The sequence below is a fragment of the Prionailurus bengalensis genome, chromosome E2 (assembly GCF_016509475.1).
Source record: "Prionailurus bengalensis isolate Pbe53 chromosome E2, Fcat_Pben_1.1_paternal_pri, whole genome shotgun sequence".
NCBI lineage: Eukaryota > Metazoa > Chordata > Mammalia > Carnivora > Felidae > Prionailurus > Prionailurus bengalensis.
In genome coordinates, this window is record NC_057352.1 from 16,469,572 (window position 1) to 16,486,888 (window position 17,317).

The window sequence follows — 17,317 nt, forward strand, 5'->3', positions numbered from 1 at the left end:
AAATATCAGGAAATTAATAGGGAAAACAATTAAGCTCCACAGTCATTATTTTCGAAGAATCTTTATGGTGTTTTATGCATTGTGGCAAAATTATATAACCAAAGTTTCATGTAATTATGAACATATAGATTTGTTGATGTAGGAAAACTAGAGGATACCCTCCAATGGGACAAAGGGTGTCTCAGTGGCTAATGAGCTAGAAACTAATAAAAAGAATGTTTGGTCTTAGTTGATGGGGCAAGATGATGGCAATACAAAGTGGAGAATATCCTGGGGAAATTTCAAAGGGCGGAATGAGTCAGCTATGAGCAGATAACAAGGAGGTAGTTTTTGTATCTAGAGTAGATACTATATAAAACACCATTTGCCTGGCATGTGACGATGTTGGCCAAGGATAAGAAACAAGTAGCCTCACCAATGGCAACAGCCACTTACAGTCTGAAGTAAAAGCAACCTTCAGATAGCATGACAGAATAAAATGCACAGTGGCATGGTGGGAAGATCCAAGGAACTGTATCATAGAGACTGGATTTCAAGTCTCAGTTCTCTAATTACAAGGTTTATGTCACTGGAAGAATTACTTACAATCTGTAAGTACCATTTCCATATCTGTAAAATGATGGTAACGCTTAACATAGGTTAATTGCTCAAATTAACAGTAATTTAGAGCGAGACTGAGAAAAATAATGGTAACTGTTTGAAGCTCAGTGATAGGTACATCAGTATTTTTGCAAATATTTGAAAATTTCTGTAATAAAAAGAAAAGAAGAGAATAACTTGGGTAAAGTCCCTGGAAAAAATTAAACGCTTAATAAGTAGTAATTACAATAAAGGAAAAAAATATTTTCACAAAAATGACAAAAGTGGACAAGGGAAATTATTTTGAAGACATCAAAGTAGTGCCAGGCTGAGAGGCATAAGCCAAAAGGTAAACATTATTCTGGCATCAACTTCTTCAACATTCAGAAAGTCTTGTCTAGCTCTTAAACAGGTCTTCACTTTTTTTTTTTCTCATTTCTTGATATCCACTGCCAATACTCAAACCGAAGCATAAATGATTTCTCAAATAAGAAAATATTTGCAAAGAATTTATCTGATAAGGGGTTAATATCCAAAACATATAAGGAACTCATTTAACTCAATGGCAAAAAAAAAAAAAAAATAGTGTGATTAAGAAATGGGAAAAGGACCTAAACAGACATTTTTCCAAAGAAGACATACAAATGTCCATGACAATATGCTCAACATCACTAATCACTGGGGAAATGCAAATCAAAACCACAATGAGATATCACCTCACACCTGATAGAATGGCTATTATCAAATTGACAAGAAATAACAAGTGCTGACCAGGATGTGGAGAAAAGGGAACCCTTGCACACTACTGGTGGGAATGTAAATTGTTACAGCCACTGTGGAAAATTTGAGGTTGCTCAAATGATTAACAATTGAATTACCATATGATCCAACAATCCTACTCCTGAATATGTATTCAAAGGAAATGAAATCACTATCTTGAAGAGATATTTGCACCTCCATGTTCACTGCAACATTAGTTGCAAAAGCCAAGACCTGGAACAACTTAAGTGTCCACTGACACATGAATGAATAAAGAAAATGTGGTGTTTACATATACAATGGGATGTAATTCAGCCATAAAAAAGAAGGAAATCCTGCCATTTGTGACAACACGGATGAACCTTGAGGGCATTATGCTGTGAAATAAGTCATATGGAGAAAGGCCAGTATTTCATGATCTCATTTATATGTGAAATCTAAAAAGCCAAACTCATAGAAACAGAGAGTAGATTGGTGCTTGCCAGGGGCTAAGGGTGGAGGCAATGGAGAGATGTTGATCTATGGGTACAAACTTCCAGTTATAAATAAGTTCTGGAATCTAATGTACAGCATGGTGATCATAGTTAATACTGTATTGCATACTTAAAAGTTGCTGAGAGGTGGGGCGCCTGGGTGGCTCAGTCTGTTAAGCGTCTGACTTCGGCTGAGGTCATGACCTCATGGTTTGTGGGTTTGAGTCCCGCGTCAGGCCCTGTGCTGACAACTCAGAGCCTGGAACCTGCTTCAGATTCTGTGTTTCCCTCTCTGTCTGCCCCTCCCCAGGTCGCACTCTGTCTCTATCTCTCTCAAATATAAATAAAAATTTTTTAAAAATTGCTGAGAGAGTAAATTTTAAATGTTCTCACCACGCACACGCATACACACACACACACACACAAAGGTAATTATGTGAGGTGATGTGATAATTAACTTTATTGTAATCATTTCACTGTATATACATGTGGCAAATCATTATGTTGTACATCTTAAACTTACACAATGTTATATGCCAATTATATCTCAGTAAAGCTGAAAAAACTAATCTCTCATCTGAATTGCAGTAACTCCTGTATGGTCTCTTTAATTTCACCCCCACCACCAGTGGCAATGATTACTACTTGATACCCAATATATCATCTTCCTTTTTGTTCCTTAATAACAGAATCCTGATTTAAAATTTTTTTTCATTTTATTTATTTGAGAGAGAGGGGGAGGGAGAGGAAAGGACAGAGAGAGGAGGAGAGAGAAAATCCCAAGCAGCCTCTGCGCCACCATGGGGCTTGACCCCACAACCCTGGAATCATGACTTGAGACGAAACCAAGAGTTGGACACTCAACCAACTGAGCCACTCAGGTACCTGCAGAATCCTGATTTTAAATGAAGCAGCAATGTGCCCAGCTGAAAGACTATCCATGCAGTTGAGTGTGTCCATGTGATTAAGTTCTGGTCCCTGAGATATATGCAAAAGTTTTGTGTGGTACTTTCTATGGTATTTTCTGAGAGGACTACTTGAAGAGAGCTGACCCCAATGAGAGATGTACACTTCTTGCCCTCTACCACCTCTTTCTTCCTTCCTCTTTTCAGAATGCAGATGTGTTTGCTGGAGTGGCAGCAGGCTTTTCAGATCATGAGATCACCTTGAGGATGGGAATGTCAAAAGAAAAACTGTAGGACGCCTGGGTGGCTCAGTTGGTTAAGCTTCTGACTTCGGCTCAGGTCGTGATCTCGCAGTTCCTGGGTTCATGCCCCACGTTGGACTCTGTACTAACAGCTCAGAGCCTGGAGCCTACTTCGGATTCTGCGTTTCCCTCTCTCCCTGCCCCTCCCCTGATCATGCTCTGTCTCTCAAAAATGAATAAACGTTGGGGCACCTGGGTGGCTCAGTCGATTAAACGTCTGACTTCAGCTCAGGTCATGATCTCACAGTTCGTGAGTTCAAGCCCCCCATCAGGGTCTGTGCTGACAGCTCAGAGCCTGGAGCCTACTTCAGATTCCTGTGTGTCTCTCTCTCTCTGCCCGTCCACCCCCCCCCCACTCTGTCTCTCTCAAAAATAAATAAACATTGGGGCGCCTGGGGGGCGCGGTCGGTTAAGCGTCCGACTTCAGCCAGGTCACGATCTCGCGGTCCGGGAGTTCGAGCCCCGCGTCGGGCTCTGGGCTGATGGCTCAGAGCCTGGGGCCTGTTTCCGATTCTGTGTCTCCCTCTCTCTCTGCCCCTCCCCCGTTCATGCTCTGTCTCTCTCTGTCCCAAAAATAAATAAACGTTAAAATAAATAAATAAATAAATAAATAAATAAATAAATAAACATTAAAAAATTTTTAAAAAGGGGTGCCTGGGTGGCTCAGTCGGTTAAGCGTCCGACTTCAGCTCAGGTCACGATCTCGCGGTCTGTGAGTTCGAGCCCCGCGTCGGGCTCTGGGCTGATGGCTCGGAGACTGGAGCCTGCTTCAGATTCTGTGTCTCCCTCTCTCTCTGCCCCTCCCCCGTTCATGTTCTGTCTCTCTCTGTCTCAAAAATAAATAAAAACGTTAAAAAAAATAAAAAATAAATAAAAATAAATTTTTTTTTTTAACGTTTATTTATTTTTGGGACAGAGAGAGACAGAGCATGAACGGGGGAGGGGCAGAGAGAGAGGGAGACACAGAATCGGAAACAGGCCCCAGGCTCTGAGCCATCAGCCCAGAGCCCGACGCGGGGCTCGAACTCACAGACCGCGAGATCGTGACCTGGCTGAAGTCGGACGCTTAACCGACTGCGCCACCCAGGCGCCCCAAAAATAAATTTTTAAAAAGACTTAAAAATGAATAAACGTTTAAAAAAGAAACAAACAAACAAACAAAAAAAGAAAATTGCAAGTTAAACAGGCAAGGAAGACTGTATTCAAGATTACTGCAGTAAGGGTCTGAACTATTCCAAGGGTAGAAACGATGAACTCAACTCTAAATTCAACAGGGACATCTGGGGATTTATAGCCAACAGGCAGATTGAAGGAGTCACTGGATAGAAAATTACTCAGAGTAACTTGGTTAGGTATCAGGAGTGTGGGAATTCTCGCTAAACTGCCTTGGCAGGATTCTTGCTGAAATGGGCTCAGCAGACCTTGGACAGAAGGCCAAAAAATAAAGTCTACTCAAGAAGAGGGCTCAGAGGAGCCTGACTAAACTTTGGTCAAAGAAGGAGACTCCTTATCAGAGCTATACATTAAGATAGGAAAACAGCAAGAAAGGAGCCTGGGTTCTTAAGACAAAGGAAATCAGGTATCAAAAACTGCAAACCCCATAAACCAATGGAAGTAATAAGCCAATTTGGCAAGGATGGAAGGATTATAAAAAAAACAGCTGTGAAAAATAAATTGTATGTCAGCAATAATCAATTAGGAATTATAACAGGAAAATGATTTTGTTTATAATAACTAACAAAAGTTCTCAAGTTTTAAGGAATAACTCTTAGCAGAGATGTTCAAAGATTTTCATGGATAAAACTATAAAATTTAAAATTCTTAATGATGATCATAAAAGATCATCATTTATGGAAGGGATGCTCAATGTAGGAAAAATGTCAACTCTTGCCAAATTGATATAAAACTTGGTGTAACTCTAATGAAAAGCCCAAAAGGACTTTTATAATATTTGACAAGGTGATTAAAAATGTATATACAAGGGTATTTATATAACAACCATAGATAATAATATTCTGACAAAATAAAATGGGGGCTCTTATATATTAGATATTAAATTATAAAACAGCTTATAAAAACAGGATTTTTAAGTGAAAATGCAAATAGAAACAATATAAAAGCCATGCGTACTTGAGAAATCAGTAACGACTTGCTATATTTATCCTCTTCTATAGTCAGTTATTTTTGCATCTTATTTAAGAAGTCATTTCCCACCTCAAGGTCTGAAAGATATTTACCTCTATTTTCTACTAAGGGTGGATGGAAAATGTGATGCAATATAAAAATACACAGCATCATCTTTAAAGTATTCTTATCACAAATGTTTAAGCTGAATCCAAACAAGCTATGAAATCTAACTTCCAGGTAGTACAGAATACAGAGGTACAGGTTAAAGAATATTGTAAGTGAGGAATTAGAAAAACTCAGAATGTGGAATATTCTATAAGACAACTGACATGTACTCTTAAAATTTTACTATCATGGACGGGGCACCTGGGTGGCTCAGTCGGTTGAGCGTCCGACTTCGGCTCAGGTCACGATCTCAGGGTTGGTGAGTTCCAGCCCCGCGTCAGGCTCTGGGCTGATGGCTCGGAGCCTGGAGCCTGCTTCCGATTCTGTGTCTCCCTCTCTCTCTGCCCCTCCCCCGTTCATGCTCTGTCTCTCTCTGTCTCAAAAATAAATAAACGTTAAAATTTTTTTTTTTTTTAATTTACTATCATGGAAAAAAATGGTTCTAGATCCAAAGAGATTAAATACACAGAATCACCAAATGCAAAGTATGCATCTTGACTGAATTCTGATTCCCTCTTCCCTATTGAAGATAGGTCAATAGAAACTTGCCAAAATGAATGCAAAAAGAAAAGTGAATTTAAAAACAAAACAAACAAAAAACAGAACAGATCATCCAAGACTTACGGGATAATGTCAAGAGGGCACATAATTAGAATACCAGAAGGAGAAGAGAGAGACAAGTAGAATTATTTGAATTAATTATGGCCAAAACCATAACAACGTCTTTCTAGATACGTTTCCTGAGCCAAGGGAAACAAAAGAAAAATTAAACAATTGGGACTACAGAAAAATAAAAGCTTCTACACAGTGAAGGAAACAATCAACAAAACTGAAAGCAACCTACAAAATGGGAGAAGATATTTGCAAATGACTGATATATCTGATAAAGGGTTAGTATACAAAATATATAAATAACTTATCAAACTTAACACTTCAAAAATGAATAATCCAATTTAAAAATGGTCAGAAGACATGAATAGACATTTTTCCAAGTAAGACATACAGATGGTTAACAGACACATGAAAGATGCTCATCATCACTGATCATCAGGGAAATATAAATCAAAACTACAGTAAGGTATCACCTCACACCTGTCAGAATGACTAAAATCAACAACAGGTGTTGGTGAGGATGTGGAGAAAGGAGAACCTCATGCACTGTTGGTGAGAATGCAAACTGGTGCAGCCATTGTGGAAAACAGTATGGAGGTTCCTCAAAAAGTTAAAATAAAACTACCCTATAATCCAGCAAGTTCACTACTAGATATCTATGCAAAGAATATAAAAATACTAATTCAAAGGGATACATGCACCCCAGTGTTTATATGGCATTATCTACAATAGCCAAATTATGGTAACAGTCCAAGTGTCCATTTACTGATGAATGGGTAAGGAAGATGTGGTATGTGTATGTGTGTGTATATGTGTATATATTTGTATATACATATTATGGAATATTATTCAGCCACAAAAAAGAATGAAATCTTGTCATTTGCAATGACCTGGATGTAGTTAGAGAGTATTAGGCTAAGCGAAATAAGTCAGTCAGAGAAAGATAAATACCATATGATTTCACTCATATGTAGAATTTAAGAAACAAAACAAGCAAAGGGGAAAAAAAGAGAGGGGCAAACCTAGAAATAGACTCCTAACTATAGAGAACAAACTGAAGGTTACCAGCGGGGAGGTGTGGGGGGGAATGGGTTAAATAAGTGACCGGGATTAAGGAGTGCACATGTTGTGATGAACACTGGGTTTAGTATGGAAGTGCTGAATCACTATATTGTACACCCGAAACTATTATTACACTGTATGTTAACTAACTGGAATTTAAATAAAAACTTTTTTAAAAATTGGGATTGTTATGGTAAATCAAAGGGACAACTGTTTTAAGTGTAGTATCTCTGAGATGAATTCACAGGTGAATTCTACCAAACATTTGAAGAGTTAATACCTATTCTCCTCAAAATATTCCAAAGAAAGAAAAGGAGGGAATGCTTCCAAATATATTCTATGAAGCCAGCATTACCCTAATAATAAAACCAGACAAAGACACCATACACACGAAAAAACTACAGGCCAACATCCCTGATGAACATAAATGCAAAAATCCTCAACAAAATATTAGCAAACCAAATCCAACGATACATTAAAAGGATCATTCACCACGATCAAGTGGGATTTATTCTGGGGATACAAGGATGACTGAATATTTGCAAATCAATCAATGTGATATACCACATCCATAAAAGGAAGGATAAATATCATTATGATCATCTCAATAGATGCAGCAAAAGCATTTGACAAAATTCAACATCCATCCAGGAAAAAAAACTCAACAAAGTAGGTTAGAGGGAACATACCTCAATGTTACAAATGCCATATATGAAAAACCCACAGCTAACATCATACTAAATGGTGAAAATCTGAGAGCTTCTAAGATCAGGAACAAGACAAGGATATCCACCTCACCACTTTTATTCAACAAAATACTGGAAGTCCTAATCACAGCAATAATACCAGAAAAAGAAACAAGAGGCATCCACATTGATAAAGAAGTTAAACTGTCACTACTTGCAGATGATATACTATACATAGACAATGCTAGACTCCACCAAGAAACTACTAGAAGTAATAAATGAATTCAGTAAAGTTATAGGATATAAAATTAATACCCAGAAATCAGTAGCATTTCCATATACTAATAATGAAGTAGCAGAAAGAGAAATTAAGGAAACAATTCCATTTATAATTGCACCAAAAATAATAAAATACCTGGGAATAAATCTTTTTTAATTCAAGTCAGTTAACATATAGTGTAGTATTGGCTTCAGAAGTAGAATTTAATGACTCATAAGTTCCATATAACACCCAGTGCTCATCCCAAAAAGTGCCCTCCTTAATGCCCATCACCCAATTAGGCTTATCTTCCCACCTATCACCCCTCCTGCAACCCTCAGTTTGTTCTCTGTATTTAAGAGTCTCTTATGGTTTGCCTCCCTCTCTGTTTTTATCTTATTTTTCCTTCCTTTCCCCTATGTTCATCTATTGTATTTCTTAAATTCCACACATGAATGATATCATATGATATTTGTCTTTCTCTGACTGACTTATTTTGCTTAGCATAATACCCTCTAGTTCCATCCACATTGTTGCAAATGGCAAGATTTCATTCTTTTTGATTGCTGAGTAACATTCCATTGTATATATACACCACATCTTTTGTATACACTCATCAGTCGATGGACATTTGGGCTCTTTCCATAATTTGGCTATTGTTGATAGCACTGCTATAAACATTGGGGTGCATGTGCCCCTTTGAATCAGCATTTTTGTATCCTTTGGATAAATACCTAGTAGTGCAATTGCTGGGTCACAGGGTAGTTCTATTTTTAATTTTTTGATGAACATCCATACTGTTTTCCAGAGTGGTTGTACCAGTTTGCATTCCCACGAACAATGCAAAAGTGTTCCCCCTTCTCCACATTCTTGTCAACATCTGTTGTTTCCTGAGTAGTAAATTTTAGCCATTCTGACAGGTGTGAGGTAATCTCATTGTGGTTTTGATTCATATTAAAATGTCTGGGAATAGGGATGCCTGGGTGGCTTGGTCGGTTAAGCGTCTGACTTCGGCTCAAGTCATGATCTCACTGTCCCTGAGTTCGAGCCCCGCATCGGGCTCTGTGCTGACAGCTCAAAGCATGGAGCCTGTTTCAGATTCTGTGTCTCCATCTCTCTCTGCCCCTCCCCTGTTCATGCTCTGTCTCTCTCTCTGTCTCAAAAATAAATAAACGTTGGGGCGCCTGGGTGGCGCAGTCGGTTAAGCGTCCGACTTCAGCCAGGTCACGATCTCGCGGTCCGGGAGTTCGAGCCCCGTGTCAGGCTCTGGGCTGATGGCTCAGAGCCTGGAGCCTGTTTCCGATTCTGTGTCTCCCTCTCTCTCTGCCCCTCCCCCGTTCAGGCTCTGTCTCTCTCTGTCCCAAAATAAATAAAAAAACGTTGAAAAAAAATTTAAAAATAAATAAATAAATAAATAAACGTAAAAAAAATTTTTTTTAATAAATACATAAATAAAATATCTGGGAATAAATTTAACCAAGGAGGTGAAAGACATGTACTCTGAAAACTATAAAACATTAATGAAAGAAATTGAAGACAATACAAATAGAAAGATCTTCCATGTTTACAGATTGGAAGAATTAATATTGCTAAAATGTCTATACTACCCAAAGCAATCTACAGATTTAGTGCAATCCCTATCAAAATGCCAACAGCATTTTTTGCTGAACTAGAACAAATAATCCTAAAATTTGTATGGAACTACAGAAGACCCTGAATAGCCGAAGCTATGTTGAGAGAGAATAACAAAACTTGAGGTATCACAATTCCAGATTTTAAGATATACTATGAAGTTGTAGTCATCAAAACAATATGGTACTGGCACAAAAAAAGGCACATAGACCAGTGGAACAGAACAGAGAGCCCAGAAATAAACCCATAATTGATCTGAATATCCAATGAGGAAAACATGGTCTCTTCTTCATCAATGGTACTGGGAAAACTGGACAGCAACATGCAAAAGAATGAAACTGGACCATGTTATAACAACATACACAAAAATAAACTCAAAATGGACTACAGACCTCAATGTAAGGCCTGAAACCATAAATATCTTAGAAGAGGGCACAAACAGTAATTCTCTGACATTAGCCATAGTGACATTTTTCTAGATATGTCTCCTAAGGCAAAGGAAACAAAAGCAAAAATAAATTGTTAGGACTATAAGCTTTTGCAAGGCAAAGGAAAGCATCAACAAAACAAAAACACAACCTACTGCATGGGAGAAGATATTTGCAAATGATATATCCAATAAAGGGTTAATATCCAAAATATATAAAGAACTTCTATAACTCAACACCAAAAAACAAGCAATCTGGTTAAAAAATGGGCAGATAACCTAAAGATGTCTTCTTTAAAGAGTGACTAAAGATGGCCAACAGATGGCCAGTTAGTCAATCAAGCAACCAATGTAACATCTCTGATTTTACAAAGAAGAATGTTTGTATGTATTCCTTTTGTAATTAAAAATAATTTTTAAAAATCAAAGAATAATTATTCAAGAACAGAGTAACAGAGATAATACTCTTTTATAACAGCTTTATTGAGATATAATTCATATAATTTGCTCATTTAGAGTGCATTATTCAGTGGTTTTTAGTATATTTACACAGTTTACAACCATCACCACACTCAAGTTTAGAACATATTCATCATCCCCAAAAGAAACTTGTATTCTTCAGCAGTAACTTCCTGTTGTCCCCCAACCTCACCAGCCTTAGGGAACTACTAATTTACTTTGTATCTCTATAGATTTGACATTTCAAATGTTCTGGACATTTTATGTAAATGGAATCATACAATATATGTTCTTCTGTGTTGGCTTCTTTCACTTAACATATGTTTTCAAGGGCCATCCCTATTGTGGTATATATGAGTATTTCACTCCTTTTTAGTGACAAATAATGTTACATTGTATGCATATACCATATTTTATTTGTCCACTCATCAGCTGATGGACATTTGGGTTGTTTCTACATTTTAGTGATTGTGAATAATGCTGTAATGAATAGTCACGTACAAGTTTTTCTGTGGATGTTCAATTTTCTTCTATACCTAGGAGTATAATTGCTGAGTAAAATGGTAACTCTAACTTTTTGAGGAGTGGTCAGTCTTCCAAAATAGCTGCCCCACTTTACATTCCCACCAGCAGTATATGAGGGTTCCTTTTCCCCACATCCCAACACTTGCTCCTATCTTTTTTAGTATAGCCGTTTTAGTATGTATGAAGTGGTAAAGTTACATATTTAATAGCAAAAATTTTTAGACGGTGTCTGTATTTATCATTGGGATTTTGGTTAAATAACTGAAAAATATCCATACAACAGAATACTAAGAAACTAAAAATACTAAAAACTAAAAAATTCCAGACTTAGGTTTATAAACCAGTAGTTATCCATGATACAATAAAGTTCACCCAGTGCAATCCTGTGGTTTTCTCTAGTTGATATAATTACAGGTCTGCATTTTCTTAATATTTTACTAAGCATTTACTCTCCCTCCTGGGTTGATGGGAGTGGGAGGGAGGGGAAAGTGGGTGATGGGCATTGAGGAGGGCACCTGTTGGGATGAGCACTGGGTGTTGTATGGAAACCAATTTGACAATAAATTTCATATTAAAAAATATTTTACTAAGCATTTATAAACTTTTAAAGTAAAGAAGAATAATGCTACATAGTATTCCCCAAAACAAAAAGGATTTACTTCTACCAAGTATTAATTGATTGTAAATAAGAACAGAATATTGGTTTGTGGGCAGAGAGGAAAGAGGTAAAAGCTAATAAACCAAAGGAACAGAAAACCTGACTCTGAAAATTAATCTGCTTAAGAATAAATGCTCAAGGTGGCAGTGCAAAAACAAAATGGCAAAGAAAGAAGTAGTCTATAAACGTTGCTTGGTAAGAAGGCAATTTGGACTAAACTGATACCATGTGTTATTTCAATAAAAGATTTTGTAAAGTTAATTTTTAAAACATGTGACAAGGTTGTGCCTGGGTGGCTCAGTGTGTTGGGTGTCTGACTTCAGCCTAGGTCATGATCTTCCCATTCTCGAGTTCAAGCCCTGCATTGGTCTGTGTGCTGACAGCTCAGAGCCTGGAGCCTGTTTCAGATTCTGTATCTTCCTCTCGCTCTCTGCCCCTCCTACTCGCACCCTGTCTTGCTCTCTCAAAAATAATTTAAAAAAAAATTTTTTTTTACATTTTATTTATTTTTGAGAGAGAGAGAGAGAGAGAGAGAGCGAGAGAGAGAGAGAAAGAGCACAAGTGGGGAAGGGGTAGAGACAGGGGGAGACACAGAATCCGAAGCAGGCTCCAGGCTCTGAGCTGTCAGCACAGAGCCCGACGTGGGGCTCGAACTCACAAACCGTGAGATCATGACCTGAGCTGAAGTTGGACGCTTAACTGTCTGAGCCACCCAGGCGCCCCCCCCCCAAAATTTTTTTTGAATAAAATATGTGACAATGATAAAAAGCTAATTTTTTTCCCACCATGTTTGTTCAAGTTGATAATAAAAGGAAATCAATGAATAAATGCATAAAGACTATGAAAAACTCATGACCTCTCTATGCTGTACCTGTAGAGAACATCAGACAGCCTTCCTGGGCCATAAAATAGCCCTCACCAATGCTAGTTTTCACAAATGAGTCCTAAACAACAACAGGCCTTACCTTCAGAGATCATTGCTATATTTTGTGGAAATAACCCATAACCTCTATGAGAGTTATGATTATGATTCACTGCCTTACCTAATAATGTTTTGCCCAAGTAATTATAGTTCAGTTCATTTTCTTTAAGCTCTTCTCCCAGATGTAAATAAAATAACATTTTAGTTCTTATAAGACTGAACTGTTGTAAAAAACAAAAAAGCCTAAATCTGCTCCTGAAATCATTGTTGCAGTATATGCTACCTAATTTGGATGTAAATTAAAAAAATAAATAAAATTTTTTAAAAAGCCTAAATTAAATAGAACACGCTAAGTATTTACTTGTGTTATGGACCAGAAAAGTTATTACATGCACTAAAACTGAAGATTACATAAATATACATATGCATAAATGTGGGTGTATACCTAGATTCAGTTGTGATTGAAATAAATCATCTTTATATATTGATTCTTATAAACCTCAGACAATACTGCAAATTATGTGGACCTACACAGTTATACTTACATTACCTAGGTAAAGTTTTAAGGTGTTATATTTTTCTGTTATATTCTTAAATCAACATAACCATGTTCTTTACAATGTGATCCTAAGTATATTTTCTAAAACTCCTAATTATTCTTGGGATGTTGTACTAATACAATATCGAGTTCTAAAGAAATTAAAATTCAGATAAAGAAAATAGTTACCACAAAACCCCCATAAGTGTATATACTTACATATTCTTATCTATGAATAACTCTACAATTATGATGGTAAAACAAGCATTTATAAACATAAGAGATTTCAATAAGATGAATTATTAAAAACTAAGCTTTAAGAATATTGTCATTGAAACATATTGTTTGTACTGAAGAATGTATTTGTAATGTCTGGGACAGGCTTCAAAATACTGCAGAAAAACAACAACAACAACAACTTAGAGAGGACTAGATAAAACAAGATTGGTGAGGGGTGCCTGGCTGGCTCAGTTGGAAGCACATGTGATTCTTGATCTTGGGGTCGTGAGCTCGAGCCCCACATTGGGTGTTGAGTTTAATTAAATAAATAAATAAACTTGAAAAGACCTAAGATTGGCAAAAAGTTGATAACTATTAATGCTGAATGGTACATGGGTTGGGTCAGGGGATGGTCACACTATTCAGTCTACTTTTGTGTATGTTTCAAAAATTTTAAGATAAAAAGTGAAAACAATAAATGTATCATTTGGCCAGATTATATACAGACATATGTATATATTAAGTTATATTAAATTGAGTTATAAAAACAACTTGTATCTGAGAGAAGAGAATGATAACCCAGAGGTTTTTAAGTTTATTTATTTATTTTGAGAGGAAGAACACAAGTGGGAGAGGAACAGAGAGACAAGGAGAGAGAGAAAATTCCAAGCAGGCTGTGCAGAGCCTGATGCAGGGCTTGAACTCACAAACTGAAAGATCATGACCCGAGCTGAAATCAAGAGTCAGAAGCTTGGGGCGCCTGGGTGGCGCAGTCGGTTGAGCGTCGGACTTCAGCCAGGTCACGATCTCGCGGTCCGCGAGTTCGAGCCCCGCGTCAGGCTCTGGGCTGATGGCTCAGAGCCTGGAGCCTGTTTCCGATTCTGTGTCTCCCTCTCTCTCTGCCCCTCCCCCGTTCATGCTCTGTCTCTCTCTGTCCCCAAAATAAATAAACGTTGAAAAAAAAATTTAAAAAAAAAATTAAAAAAAAAAAAAAAAAAAAAAGAGTCAGAAGCTTAAACGACTGAGCCATCCAGGAGCCCCTCCAACTTTTTTTTATCTAATTCTTTGGATTGCTTTCTCTGCATCTGACAAACTTTAGCACTTTAACTTCAAAAATAAGTAGGCTGGTGAAAATAAATTTAAAAACTCATATATCATCAAGTGATCTTCAACAAGGATGTCAAGGCTACACAGCAGAGAAGGGATAGTCTTTTCAAAAAATGGTGCTGAGAAAACTGGATATCCACATGCAAAAGAATGAAGTTGGATCCATACCTTAGACCATACACAAAAACGAACAAGGAATAGACTAAAGTCCTAACATAAAAACTGAAACTTGAAAGACTTAGAAGAAAATATTGGGGAAAGTTTTGTGACATTGCATTTGGCAATGATTTCCTGGATAGGCCACCAAAAACAAAAAACACAAAAACTGGATTACATCAAACTTAAAAACATCTGCACAGCAAAGGAAACAGTCCAGAGAGTGAAAAGGCAATCTGCAGAATGTGAGAAATATCTGCTAACCATGTATCTGATAAGGAGTTAATAGGCAGAATATACAAAGAATCCCAACAACTCAACAACAACAGAAAAACCAACCTGATTTAAAAGGGGCAAAGGAGTTGAATAGCTGTTCTCCAAAAAAGAAATACAAATGGCTAACAAGCACATGAAAAGTATCACTAACCATCACAGAAATGTAAAATAAAACCACAAGATATCACCTCATACCCATTAGGATGGGTGCTATCAAAAAAAGAACAGAGGGGCACCTGGGTGGCGCAGTCGGTTAAGCGTCCGACTTCAGCCAGGTCACGATCTCGTGGTCCGTGGGTTCGAGCCCCGCGTCAGGCTCTGGGCTGATGGCTCAGAGCCTGGAGCCTGTTTCTGATTCTGTGTCTCCCTCTCTCTCTGCCCCTCCCCCGTTCATGCTCTGTCTCTCTCTGTCCCAAAAATAAATAAACGTTGAAAAAAAAATTAAAAAAAAAAAAAAGAACAGAAAATAATAAGTGTTGACAAGAATGTGAAGAAATTGAAACCCTCATGCCCTATTGGTGGGAATGTTAAATGGTAGAGCCACTATGGAAACCTGAGAGGTTCCTCAATATATTAAAGTAGAGTTACCATACGTTCTAGCAATTCCACTTCTGAGTATATATCCAAAAGAATTGAAAACAGGATCTTGAAGAGATGTTGGCACACCCGTGTTAATTGTAGCACTATTCACAATAGCCAAGACGTAGAAGCAACCTAATGTCCTGACAGTAAAATGGATAAAGAAAATATGGTATATACATATAATGGAATCTTTGGACCTAAAAAGAAGGAAACTTGTCATATACTACAACATGGATAAACCTTGAGGACATTAAGTGAAATAACCCAGTGACAAAAAGACAAATACTGCATGATTCTACTTATATGAGATATCTAAAGTAGTCAAACTCTTAGAAACAGAAAGTAAAATGGTTGCCAGGGGATGAGGAGGTGGGAAAAGGAAGTGGTTGTTCCATGGGTATAGAATTTCAATTTTGCAAGATGAAAAAATCTTATAGCTCTGTTGGACAACTTATGTGCATATAATTGACACTACTATACTGAATGCTTAAAAATGGTTAAAATGGCAAATGTTATGTATATGGGTATTTTTTACCACAATAGAAAAATGAATGTATTCTATGATCTGACAAAAAATGGAATAAATAAAACACTGAATCAAAGAAAAACTAGTGAAGAAATGGGTGCAGATTATTGGAAAGTAGCTAAAATAAGAGTAATATTTAGAGAAAATACATACACCAGGAGATGGAGAAACTATTTAAGACCAAAAGAGAAAGAGAAACAGGGAAAGAACTGGATCTTAATTATAGTCAGAACACTTGTCACTGTGGAAAAAAAGAGAACACCTCCCTCTTTTTTTTTTTTTTATATTTATTTTTGGGACAGAGAGAGACAGAGCATGAGCAGGGGAGGGGCAGAGAGAGAGGGAGACACAGAATCGGAAACAGGCTCCAGGCTCCGAGCCATCAGCCCAGAGCCCGACGCGGGGCTCGAACTCACGGACTGCGAGATCGTGACCTGGCTGAAGTCGGATGCTTAACCGACTGCGCCACCCAGGCGCCCCAACACCTCCCTCTTTGAAGAACATTCTGGATGCTCTCACCTAAGGGCTATCATCTCACTGAGCAGGTGGTCTATTCTTGCACAGCTTCCTCCTCTCTAAATTTCCCTCACCTACCTGGGTACAGGCCTTTTGGTGACTCTCTCTCAACAATCCAAGGCTCATTATCTCGTTCCAAAAAGGAGATCAAAGTTGGTTTAGGAAGAGAGAGTCCTATTGAAAACAATAAAAAAGGAAACAGGACTTAGTTATGTCAAGGATATCCAAAATTCAGACCTAATTCCTTGGTGAAGAAGGGCAAAACTCAGATAAATATGTCAAGATTGTCTAAAGGATGGGGAAGATGAAAGGCATCTAGAAAATTTACAGCAGAGGATGGAGACATTCTAGGTAACAGGTTTTTTTTTTTTTTTTCAGTATCAACTACTTTTATGTACTAAGTTCAAAAAAGCTGTCCTATATGCATACATAAAAGTTGTTTATACAAAGATCTGTACATAAAGCAGAATCTTAATTACTGGGAGACGGGAGAGGGGTGTCCGTACCCAATGAGACCAAGTTGCTGTAGTTTTCCAACATCACATCTCTATACAAGTTTCTCTGTTTCAGGTCCAGAAATTCCCACTCTTCCTGTGAGAAGTCTACAGCCACATCCCTGAACATCACTACCTGCTGTAGAAACAAAGCTATGCATTACTTATAAAATTCATCATATAATCTCTACTTCACTAAAGCCCAAATCTGATGAGGGATGACTTCATGGTTCCTTAAGGGAAGTGCTCGTATTAAAAGACTGAGCCAATATTTGCTCATTGCTCATTGATTCACTGAATGAATATGGAAAGGTGTAAAAAGAAGAGAATGGTATGGACTGAGGCTCTGGA

At 37.6% G+C, this 17,317-nt stretch overlaps 1 protein-coding gene across 1 annotated transcript in view; it reads right to left on the reverse strand.

The window, feature by feature from the left end:
* Positions 1 to 17,096, reverse strand: part of LOC122494296 (zinc finger protein 566-like) — a 30,468-nt gene extending 13,372 nt beyond the window's left edge. The window contains exons 1-2 of the mRNA XM_043599362.1: positions 16,979 to 17,096; positions 16,551 to 16,646 (exon numbers count right to left, since the gene is read on the reverse strand). Coding sequence (XP_043455297.1) covers positions 16,551 to 16,646; positions 16,979 to 17,096 — 214 coding nt within the window. The remainder of the gene's footprint in view (positions 1 to 16,550; positions 16,647 to 16,978) is intronic.
* Between the last annotated feature and the right edge of the window lie 221 nt (positions 17,097 to 17,317).